This window comes from Lepidochelys olivacea (genome assembly GCF_965140295.1).
Source record: "Lepidochelys olivacea isolate rLepOli2 genome assembly, chromosome: 1".
Taxonomy (NCBI): domain Eukaryota; kingdom Metazoa; phylum Chordata; order Testudines; family Cheloniidae; genus Lepidochelys; species Lepidochelys olivacea.
Genome location: NC_140411.1, coordinates 214,077,610 through 214,090,181, shown reverse-complemented (window position 1 = coordinate 214,090,181; position 12,572 = coordinate 214,077,610). Strand labels below are relative to the sequence as shown.

Sequence of the window (12,572 nt, the reverse complement as noted above, 5' to 3'; positions counted from 1 at the left end):
AGGTGTTGCACAGAGTGGTGTGGGTAACTCAAATAAGCCAGCAAATATATAGAGATGTACAGTATGGTATAATCAAATGTGAAATTTCTTCTGGTTACAGACACTCCCTGGAATTGGTGCAGATGTAAGGGGACTGTTGTAATGATGCTGCCCATGGGAGCCAGCTGAGGTCACTCAATTAGGGTGAACTGCAAACAGAACGGGGCAGACAAACCCCAAAACCTGGTGGATATTCCAATATTTAGATATACCAAGCCAACACAAAACAGCTTCTATAGTACAGTAACTCCTCACTTAAAGTCCTCTCTCCTTAACGTTGTTTCAAAGTTACGTCGCTGCTCAATTAGGGAACATGCTCATTTAAAGTTGTGCAATGCTCCCTTATAACATCGTTTGGCTGCCTGCTCTGTCCACTGCTTGTAAGATTTTGTGGAAGAGCAGCAACTTTACAAGGGAGCATTGCACAAGTTCCCCTTCTCCACCTCCTCCCCCTCCCTCCCAGCGCTTCCCCCACTTTCTGGGAGGGAGGGGGAAGAGAGCCCCCTCCTTTCCCACCGTCCCAGAAAGTCAGAAAGCGCCACGTCTCCACTCCTCTCCCTCCTCCCCAGAAAGTCCTAATCGCCGACAAACAGCTGTTTGGCAGCGCTTAGGACTTTCGGGGAGGGGGGAAAGGAGCGGGGATGCGGTGTGCTCCAGAGAAGAGGTGGAGTGGGAGTGGGAAGAGGAGGGCCTGGAGTGGAGCGGGGACAGGAAGAGGTGGGTCTGGAGCATCCCCTGGCAAAGTCGACGCATATTCTTCTCTGGGTAAGCTGCCACTGCTGCTGCGAAGGTGCTTCCTAGCGTCCTTGCCTGCAGTGGGCTGTGCCTGTGTGGGGTAAGCCAGGGGCACTTCCCAACCACAGTACAGTACTGTACAGTACATAATGCCTTTTGTCTGCCCAAAAATTTTTTCCTTGAAACCTAACCCCCCGCATTTACATTAAATCTTATGGGAAAATTGGATTCGTTTAACATCATTTCACTTAAAGTTGCATTTTTCAGGAACATAACTACAACATTAAGTGAGGAGTTACTGTACCTCACTGGTTACTCAGAAGTTCAAACAATGCAGTTCCCTTAAAGTACCAAGCCTCAGGCCTCTATCCAGTCACACGTCAACCATATAATGATGACTTGGAGAGGAAGGGGTAGCTCAGTGGTTTGAACATTGGCCTGCTAAACCCAGGGTTGTGAGTTCAATCCTTGAGGGGGCCATTTAGGGATCTGGGGCAAAAATTGGGGATTGGTCCTGCTTTTCAGCAGGGGGTTGGACTAGATGACCTCCTAAGGTCCCTTCCAACCCTGATATTCTATGAATTCTGAAAATCTTACTTCATCATATAAAATAACAGGTTTTCCCAATCCCAAAGGATCAGGCCCCAGACCCAGGTACAATTATAACTTAGATCTTACCCAAAATACACACTATAGTCAATTTTTGTTAACTAAACTAAAATTTATTAAAAAAAGAAGAGAGAGTGTTGGTTAAAAGATCAATCTCCATACAGACTTGAATTCAATTCTTGAGGTTCAGATAGATAGCAGAGATGAGCTTGTAGTTGCCAAAAATCCTTTTAGAAATGGTCCATAGGTTATAGTCCAATGTCCATATTCAGTGTGACTCCAGTCAGTGACTGGGGATCTCAATCCTTATGGCTTAAGGTTTCCCCCTCTTGAAACCCAAAGTAGATCTGAGATGAAGAAGGATCATGTCCCAAGGTTTTTATAAATTTCCAACAGCCTTTTGGCCTGAGAAAACAATAGGCTTAACTTTCCTTCTCCTAAACATCATGGCAATTAGCACAGGGTAATTTATCCATTAAACAGTTCAGATACAGGTTACCACAACCTTCAAAGAGACATATAGACAACAATACAATTTTACTCAAGTGTCTTCATAAATGTTAATATTCCTTTTTTGATCTTTGAATCAAAGCTATAGCAATAGACAAGACTTGTTTGCTTACATCACAAGACCTGAGCACATATCTACCCTTCTATCTCTAATAATGCAGGCTTGCATTTTAAAGCTCTATTCATTTACATATCTTCCTAACCAGTCTTTAAAGTTCAGCTATGGGTCAGGTCAGTCTGTGAGTTAATTAATTCTTTCTGGCCTTATCTCACCTTTCAATGAAATATTATACTACACTCATAACGTCACAGGGGGTGTTTTGGTTGGCTAGCTCCTAGTACCAAAAGAAAGGGGAAGGGTCGATGGGAAATCAGGACCCTGAGACTGAGAGTCCCCGTGAACAATGGGGAGAGGCCAATGCTCCAGGTCAGCCTGATTGACAGGGCCGGCAGGCTAATCAGGGAGTCAGGAGGCCAGTGGGGTCCCATCTTCTGTGTGAGCTGGAATTGCCTGGGTCAGACAGAGTGGGGATGAGCTAAGAAGAAAGCCTGGGCCCAAGCTGAGCTAGGGAGCAGAGCTATGTCAGATCCAGAGGGGTTAGAAAAACAGCCCAGGAAGCAGGTCAGTGCTGGGAGCAGAGTGACAGAAGCAGCCCACACAGCAGACTTGTCCTGGGAGCAGAGCTGCAGCAACCAGAGCCAGAGGGGCCAGAGAAGCAGCTCAGGGAGCTGGAGGCAGAGCAGCAGCAGCAGTGCTGAGGCAGAGTGGAGCTGGGCCTGGACCAATCCGGAGCCAGGTGCAGTGAGCAGCTGGGGAAAGCAAGGGGGACCCTGGGCAGCAGTCCCAGTGCAGGAAGACACCCATGCAGGCCAGACTTCGAGGGGGATCGTAACCTCGACGGGGCGGGGCGACACTGGGAAGAAAGGTCCTGCCACCTACAGCCTGAGAGCATATGGCCACCGCCAGAGCAAGTGTCCGACCCGCAGCATCCCTGCAGCACAGCCAGGGCCTAAGAAGGAGGCCTGGGATTTGTGAGGAACAGACTGTGAACTTCCCTTACATTCCAGAGACGCTGGTTGTGATGTCCCCGTGCCACAGAGCAGGGTTATGTGTTTTCCTTTAACCTTTCCCATTTTTTCCTTATTTTTTTAATGGATTGCTGTTTAATAAATTGTATTTACTTTGAACTGTATGAAATGATCAATGGGTCAGGGAAGCATCCAATCCAGAGAGAGCACCCCGGAGTGGGGACATCCTAGCCCCTACTCTAAGTGACCACAACAAGGTTGGGGGTCAAGCCCCCCAGGAATCCTAGGCCCAGTCTTGTTGGGGATACGAGGACTCTGCCACACAGGAGAGTGGAAGGGGAGCCCTTGAGGTCAAGCAGGCCTCTGGTTAAAGGAAGTGGGAGCAAGAACTCAGATCCTTTCTCTAGCCCACTTCACCAGGGTAGTGGATAAGCCAGGAAAGTTCCCTACAATAGCAGGACCATTCCCCCGCTTACACAGATGCCCTCGGGTTTTGACATGAAATCCCATGAGTTGCAGTGGGGCTTTCACTCACTGTTGCATTGTGATGCCATGAGAACACAGCATTCTCCCCAGGGAGTGGAGGCTGCAGCAGCTATGGGTGTGCATGGGACTCTTGAAATTATTTTACCACTTTAGTTATCCCACAAAGAATTCATAAACCCCGTGGGTGTCCTGGGAATTTGGGGATAGGTGGAAGCTCCACCCTTCGCTGTAGACATTGCAGGTGCCTAAAGCAAACTCTACCTCCTTGAATGTGCATTTTTTAAATGGCATTTTTAAAAATTTGTCTGAAGGTGGCAGGGGATAGGGGTTTGCTCAGTATTTCAGTCTTTCTTCCACCACCTGCCAGCCAGCCCTCAATCTCCTCTGAGACCCCCTTCTTTGGGTACCAGATACAACCACAAGTATCTCCAGCTCTCTTCAGCCAAAGAGAAAGTTGGGCTGAGAGATACCATTTGGGGGATCGCTAGGGAACACATACAGGGGGCTGGTGCAGCTCACCGTAGGGTGATGCCCTCAGGGCTGCCTCATGCATTAGCCATCCCTGTCACACCTCCCTGCAGCCAGCTGGGATCTCTCACGTCCAGATGGCTGCAAGAATTGCCTCCAACTTCTCTTCCTGCCAGGGTGGGTGGCTGTGGGACTGCCCTGCAGGCAGCCACTCTGCCTCCCCTCTCGCAGCTACCCGTGCTGGATTCCAATGGGGAGGGAACAACAGGCAGAATCAGCAGAGACATGTGAGGCAGACCTAGTGCTGGCCTCAGCCACTCCCTCAAACAGCCCTCTCTGAGCACATAGCTACCCCAGACCTCAGAAACAGCAGCCACTCAACCTACCACTCTCCAGCACCCCAGACCACTAACCAGCACCCCCACACCTCCACACCTCCTCCGCCAGAGATGCCTACTTCTATGTGGCTCCACACCCTGTCTCCATCACTGCTTGAAAGTATAAGGCTATGTGCAAATTAGTTAAAATATGCAAATTAGGTCATTAAATAATTTGCATGAAATGTCCCACATTGAGCTGCACCAAACTTGGCAGCCATGCCACCTCACAGAGAGAAAGAGTGAGAGCAGGAGAGATCTCTAGGCAGGGACACACTTGAGCTGAGGGAGACAGACCAGCTCAGAACAGTATGACTTCCCCACCCTTTAATGTCCTCAGAGACTAGGTACTCTTAGAAGGTCCGGGGTTACATGGAAACTCCAGGTTTCAGAGTAACAGCCGTGTTAGTCTGTATTCGCAAAAAGAAAAGGAGTACTCGTGGCACCTTAGAGACTAACCAATTTATTTGAGCATGAGCTTTCGTGAGCTACAGCTCACTTCATCGGATGCATGATGATCCGATGAAGTGAGCTGTAGCTCACGAAAGCTCATGCTCAAATAAATTGGTTAGTCTCTAAGGTGCCACAAGTACTCCTTTTCTTTATGGAAACTCCAGGGATCCTGGCTGTGCTCTCTTGTAGGGTATCAGGCTCCAGAGGGAGTAGCTGCCCTCCCTCCTTCTGGGCTCAGCAAGTAGGGTGGGGAGTGATTTGTTTGAGAAGCTGAGAATAGGCGGCTCCTCGTCACATGCCCTTCAATGACCCGACGTTGGCTTGAGGGCTCATTGAAGCTCGTGTTCCCCTGCTGGTGGCATGTCCTGAGGTCTTGGTACTTCACACCTCCCAGAATGTAGCCCTCCCCCACCCTCCAGCCCACACACACAAGAGTCCTTTAAGATTTTCTGAGTGCCAGGAGGGGGATGGGCCTTGCTTGGAACAGCAGAACCAGACACTTCAGCAGGAGAATCACAGGATATAAAAGAGAGAGACATAAAGCATCATGAGTTACCCTGAGCCCCATACATGAGGGTTTGTCCAGACTCATTTGTAAGTGCCGCAGGAGATGGGGCTGCCATCACGTCCCTTGGGGATTCTAACCAGGCCAAAATGTCCCCCATTTGCTGAAGTTCAGCTATCTCCACTTGTACCAGCCTGAACAATCCCTCTCTAGAGTCTTTGGTGTTTACGCTCTGGAGATACTTGTAAGCAGTTATCACACTCCGCTCACTCAGTCACTGCTTTTCCAAGGCGTTTTCCTGGCTGTCAGAGACTGCCCAGTTCCCCCTGCACACTGTATGGTCCCATACCACCTGCTGGGCATGCTCCTCAGCTAACTACCCTGTTGTTGGAAATGCTCCTTATCCCTCCTCCACCCTAGAAATGCACCTTGCCTGCTGCAAGGCTACTGTAGGCCATCCAGGGATAAGGAGGGAACTAGTGGGCAAGGAGTAGAAGCTGGAGGGGTTAGTATGTATCTTGAGTACTTGGAGGGTGTTAGATCATTTCTGTAGTGGGGATGTTGTGTAACTGGAGAACTCAGCATTATAGGAAGGGAGTTGGGAACTGAGTGAAGGAAACCTACAGTGGTGGGGCCAGGTTGGGCACTTTTGGGAGGCAGAGGCAGTCTGTACACTGAGATGGAGCCAAGTCTCTGTCAAGGGGAAAAAGGGACAAAGAGTTAGAACAAGGGATTTCATACTTAATGCCAGTCTTTTAGGATAAATCCATCTCCCCCGCCATTAACACGAGCAGGAGTTACCCACACTGAGTAACATAAGAAGATCTCTTCCTCCTTTTTGTTCTTCCAGACCCCAGCTGGTGGTCACAAGGACAGCTGCCCATACCAGGAAACCTAAACGTGCTAGGCAGAGGAGCTCAGAACTCACTGCAGGCAGGTCTGGGAAAGAGAGGGTCAGTTTCATTTAGTTACTAACTGCTTCCCTGGTCAGACATTTCCATCCAAGGATCTCAAAGCACGGAAGACATTAAGCCTCACAGCCTCCTGAGGCGAGGTAGGTCAATATTATTATGCCCATGTTACGAAGGGAGAAACTGAGGCATCAGGTAGGAAAGGGACTTGCTCACATGGCAAATAAGTGTCAGCATCACAAATACAACCCAGGAGTTCTGACTCCCAGTTATCTGCCCTGGCCGCCAGACCATGCGCCATCTCTCATTCGTTATGTGGATTTCACCCGGCCAATGCATTTGAGTGTATCTGGATCACCTCACCTAATGTTTGCTCCATTATCACACATGGACCAGGAATGGACTGTCATTAGTTCAGGTAAAATGAACAGCATCCAAGCTATGAACTGGAACCTGAGCGATGTATGATGCTCAAACAAGACTGCTTTGACTCGTCTAAAGAGGCCTGAAAGCAGAAACTCCAGGGGACCACCCAGCTGAGTGCTGCTGCCAGCCAGTCAGCCTCCTGCTGCACTTGCCCGGGCAGCCTCATTTGACAGGAGGATGAAAGAATCAGGACTTGGAGGAAAATGAGTTAGTCCCAGGGGGCAGGGAAAGGACTTGGAAGAAAGGTCTGTCCAGTGAAGACAGGTTAAAGTCTGTATGGAGCTTGTGTGTGAGTGTTTGTTTGTTGGGGCTGAGGAAGAGTCTCACAAGAAAAAGGAATATGAACTAGAAGAGGCCAGGTGAAAAAACCTATCTGGAGTAGCTAGAAAAATTTGTTGATTCAGGCTGGTTAGACTGGATCAACTGGAAGGGTTGCAATAGCCCAAGTGAAAGGCCTTCATACAGCAGGTCCTGCCCAACTGGAAGCAGGGGATACCAAAAATCACATTAACTGTCCAGTTCTGATGGCAGACCAAATATCCAGGCTTCTAGGTGCTTCTAGACCTCTGGAATTGTCTGAGATCATAAGGAGGAAGGGGTAGGAGGAAAGAGTAGGACAGAGCCTTGAAAATTAAAGCGTCTGGCATTCCTAGTACTTAGGAAAACTGGGATATGCCAGGAACTCCCCATTCTGTCAGGGGAGAAGAGATGTATAACTAAAAAAATAGCACAACAGGTTTCCTGCCATTGACTGGGGGTGGGGTATGTGTGTGAGAGACAGTCCCTCTCTTGATGGGACTAGTTCAGTGACTTCACTTTTTCAGCACAGGGAGCAACCTCAGTACCAGAAAAAAACAGGAAATTTGCAGAGGATCCTGAGAAGCAGCTGGAGGGATGGACCTGAAAGGAAAGATTAAAGGGGCTAAGTATGTCTAGCTCGGCTAAATGATGACTAAGAGGGAACATAATAACAGTCTCCAAATATCTGAAGGGTGTAAATACTGAGGAGGGAGAAGAAGCTAAAAGTAAATTAAATGAAATTGGGCAATGGTAAATTTCAGGATGGATATAAGAAAGTATTTCTTAGTGGTGAAATCTAGTAATCTACTAGAGCACAGAAGAGATTCCCAAAGGAAGTGAGGGAAGCCTCATGCCTTGAGTTATTCTAAGGGAGGCTGGAGAGAGCACCAGGTAAAATGTATGTATGTAGTGATGATCTCACAAGACTTACCGATTTGCTATTCTTGTCCTGGGCAACTGCATGCAGTTGCCAGTATAACTCAGTCCAAAACACGAACTGCTTCCCATTCACCTTAGCCTTAACAGCAGCCTCCTCATCCCCTGCTGTCCCAGTGCTGGGCTGCCCACACAGCCCTGCCAATGCCCCTCAGTCCTGCCCTGCAACCTCCATGCTATTCCAGTGTTGAGCTCCCCACACAGCCCTGTCAATGCCCCTCAGTCCTGCCCGGCAGCCCCCTGCTATTGCAGTTCTACTTCAACTAGCAGTGTGATGTGGCCACAGTTCCTCTTGGGCTTGATGTTTGAGACCTCACTATATTCATTTCATGTGTAACTTTAAATATCAAGATAAGTCTCTAGACCTAACGGGACATAAAGTCATTGCCTCATCCACCATATCTCCCACAGCAATCTCCTGGTAATTATTGTACCTCCAATTCCCCTTTTGCTCGCCCACCCACTGCTCAGAGAACCCCCTGCTGCGAGTGGGGGACTCAGAATGGGAGACTGTTCTAGTGTGACTCACAACCTGCTTGCTGCACTCCCTGCAGCACCTGGAACTTCTTTGGGAAAGCGTCTTATTTAAGATGTAGAGATAGAATGATCCAAAACTCCACTGTGCAGCAGCATTCATGTATAGATGATTCTTTGTGGGTATGCATCGGACAGTGCATGTGCATGAGGGTCTCTCTGTGTGTGTATGTGGCAGAGAGCAAGAGAGAGAGAGATTCTGTGAGTGGGAGGTTGGGAGGCTGTGTGCATTCACATATATGCACAAGAGGTTATGTGCATGCATGTGTGTCTGTGCAAGTTATGTGTGTGAAGCTGTGAGTGTCCACATATGTATTTATGCTGGGGGGTTGTGCACATGCAATATATGTGCATGAGAAATGTGTGTGCAAGGCATGTTTGTGCATGAATGTATCTTTTTGTGAAGCTGTATGTGCATATGTTTGTATGTTTGAGACCTATGTACATATTGCTGTGTGTCTGAGTGTGTGCATGTGTTCAGTGAGTGTGCAAACATCTGTGTGGCTGCATGTGTATGGATGTTGAAGGAGAATGTGTGAGACCATGTACGCATATACATGTGGGGGGTATGTATGTGTATGTGCATGCACACGTGTGACTTCATGCTGTTTTTTGCATGAGGGCGTGTTTATGCATGTGCACTCAGGTAGAGGACATTGAGGGAAAAACATGTGTTTGACTACTTGAGGTATGTGTCTGCTTATAACTCCATGCAGTGTCTGGGAACCAGGGCATGTGTGTAGGGTGTTTGGTGTCATTGTTTGTGGTGTCTGTGTCCCTGTGTGCTTGTTTGTGTGTGAGAGCGGGTGGACATGGGGGTGGCTTTGTGTGTGTCTAGGTAGCTCTGCTTATGCGTGAGGTTGTGTGTGTTAGTGTACTGTGTTTGTATGGATGTGCTTTGATGATGGAGCATGCATATATTATATATTATCTGGGTGTGTGTATGTGTATGTGTTTATCCATCTGTCTCTCATTCTGTGTGTTGTTAGGCAATCTTTAGAAGAGAACAATTTATATATAACAAATTTAGACTACTTTTCTGTTTGCAGACACTTTCCAATTTTTCTATTTTGGCTCGTTCTTCCAAATTATTCAGCAAATGGTTCCTGTGAATATATTTCAGTCTAGGGGCCACTTGTAACTCTTTGCTGTGGCTGCTATTGCTGATGAAAGTTTGTTATTTTTGTCCGTGTGATTGGTCACCTAAGCCACATGATCTGGCATTTTGCTCCCCGATTGGATGGCTGACACCTTTCTATACAGGAGGATAGAAATCAAAGCATTCTCAAGATGGGAAGCTGTGCATGAATATTCACCAGATTGTCACTTTCTGATACCAACAAAAATCACTCATCTAAATATTTATGAAAAACAACTAGAAAGAGGCTGTGACGAGTTCGGTCACAGAGACACCCCACCCCCCCCGGGACTGTCACGTGACGTGCTGGAATTACCTCTGAGCCCATTTTCCCTGCCGGCTTGGGACTCCAAAACCCTGCCTTGTTGAGCCAGACACACTAGCTTGCTGGAACACAGACCCAGGTCTGGTCCACACCCCAGAGCTGCAGACTTTAACCAAAAACTGCTCAGCAGGTCACTTATCTCCAGCACCCAGACACCCAGTTCCCAATGGAATCCAAACCCCAAATACATCCATTTTAATCTGTATAAAGCTTATACAAGGTAAACTCAAAAACTGTCCACTCTCTATAACACTGATAGAGAGGTATGCACAGCTGTTTGCTCCCCCAGGTATTAATCACTTACTCTGGGTTAATTAATAAACAAAAGTGATTTTATTAAGTATAAAAAGTAGGATTTAAGTGGTTTCAAATAATAACAGACAGAACAAAGTAAGTTACCAAGCAAAATAAAACAAAACACACAATTTTAAGCCTAACATATTAAGAAACTGTTTATAGATAAATCTCACCCTCAGAGATGTTCCAATAAGATTCTTTCACAGACTACACTCCTTCCTATTCTGGGCCCAATCCTTTCCCCTGGTACAGCCTTTGTTAGTTCCAGCTCAGGTGGTAACTAGGGAATTTCTCATGACTGGCAGCCCCCTTTGTTCTGTTCCATCTCCTTTTATAGCTTTGGCCCAAGGTGGGAACCCTCTGTCTCTCTGGATCCCCACCCCTCCTTCTAAATGGAAAAGCACCAGATTTAAGATGGATTTCAGCATTATGTGATATGGTCACATGTCCTGTGAGCCCTCATTCTTCATTCTTCTAGGGCTGGCCCGCGTGTACCCAGGGAGGTTTGCAAGTAAACAGAGCCATTTATAACCAATTGTCCAAGTCAATGGCAGCCATCAAACTTCCAAACCATCATTAATGGCCCACACTTTGCACAATTACAATAGGACCTCAGAGTTAGACTTCATATTTCTAGCTTCAGATACAAGAATGATACATGCACACAAATAGGATGAACACACTCAGTAGATTATAAGCTTTGTAATGATACCTTACAAAAGACCTTTTGCTTAAGCATATTCCAGTTACATCATATTTACACTCATAAGCATATTTCCATAAAACATATGGAGTGCAACGTCACAGAAGCCAGAAAAAACATCCAGACAAACTGGCAGCATTTTATTCAAACAAATGTTTGCAAATACTTTCCAGCCCTGTTCACTCTCTCACTCTGTCTTTCACTCTCTCACTCTTTCTGTCTATAATCACTGGGCTAAATTCACTGTCATTGTAAAGCCCCTTTGTTGCCAGCTAAACCTGAGCAAAGTGGCTGAAAAGCAGACATAAGGGCCTCCCCAGGGAATACCAGTGGAGGAGGCCTTTTTGTCAGGCACAGAGCTAGCATAACCAGCTCCTCATCTGCCCCCGCTGGAGCCTCTGGTGCAGGGAACATACCAGAGGCAGGTCATGAGCATGGCAAGGGGAGGGAGGTTGGCATGGGTGCAAATCAGAGCAGCATTAGGGGTTGAATAAATCTTAATCTGCACGAGGAGTCAAACCAGCCCCCAGAAGCCCCAGGATCAGGGAGGGGGTGGTGAAAGCTGTCTCTTGTTGGTCCCTGTGCTGGGCTCAGCACTAGTGCAGGGATAAATCATGGCATCGGGTGTGTATCTTTGTCTATACATCTATATGTGTTCTCTCTCTTTTTCTCTCTCTCCAGATCTCTCTAAATATTATCACAGTGGTGTCTCAGTGCTATGCTTTTGTGGTAGACTACATTTCTCTTATCACACTATACATATGTTATGGGGGCAGTTTTCTTCCCCCCACCCCACTTTCCCCATCTCCACGAAGTACTCTGTGTCCCCTGAAGGGGGGACAACCCTGGACAGCACTATTCAGTGTTCCTGAATGTAAGTGCCACCACAGAAGCCTGGTGGATGGGCCAATTCCAGCTCTGTGGGCCAAGGAACAAAGGGAGGGAGAGGTTTGGAAGGGCACTCTGATAGGGCTGCATGCTCCACGGCACCTCCAGGAGGACTCCCCAGAACCATTTCAGCCTCATCCTCCCATGTCACCCCACAGAGATCTATGCTGCCCCAACATCCCCATTGCCCAGCCCTACCTGTGGATGGCTGAGGGAGTTCTCCAGATAGTGCAGGTCATCCCCCGTACCCCTCACCTCGCACCCTGCCTCCGACGGGATTCCGTAACTGGTGCACTTCTCAAAGTGGACATAGACGTACTGAGGAGCACCACCCCACAGGGTTGAGTCCGATCTGGGCTCTGCCATCTTATGTTCAGAACTCTCCATGATGCTACTGCCCTGCCCCACAAACACACACTCTCAGCTGTGACGATGGTGCTGGTCTAGGCCCAACCCTGAACCACCTAGCCGGCTGGCCCAGAGCATGGCCTCTGCCTGTCATGTACTCCTACTCCTTATCTCTGTCTTTCTCTCTCTCTCTCTTTCCCCCCCTCACCCTCCTCCTTGTGTCTCTCTTACTTTCTCCTCTTCCTGCCCAAAGGCGTCTGGGGCAGTGATTGCAGGGTTTAACTATATTTATAGCAACCGTCCTCTGTCACATGATCCCCCCCCAGTGCCACATCTGATCTGAGCGAGAGGCATTAACTCTGCCAGGATTGAGTATCAGGTGTGTGCGAGGGGGGAATCCTGAAGGAGAGGGAAGGGGGGAGAAGAAGGCACTGAGGGAGAGAGAGATACACAGTGAGAAAAAAACCCAGAGGTACAGAGACACAGAAGGAGGAAGTGTGAGAAGGAAGGAGTGCCCGTCCAATGGCTCCCCTGTCCCTGCACATCTTTCCTGTC

General features: G+C 48.0%; 1 protein-coding gene across 1 annotated transcript in view; it reads right to left on the bottom strand.

Moving 5' to 3' along the window:
• Positions 1 to 12,056, bottom strand: part of CLCN1 (chloride voltage-gated channel 1) — a gene marked incomplete at its 5' end in the record, with an annotated part of 53,439 nt that extends 41,383 nt beyond the window's left edge. The window contains one exon of the mRNA XM_084623967.1: positions 11,868 to 12,056. Coding sequence (XP_084480093.1) covers positions 11,868 to 12,056 — 189 coding nt within the window. The remainder of the gene's footprint in view (positions 1 to 11,867) is intronic.
• Between the last annotated feature and the right edge of the window lie 516 nt (positions 12,057 to 12,572).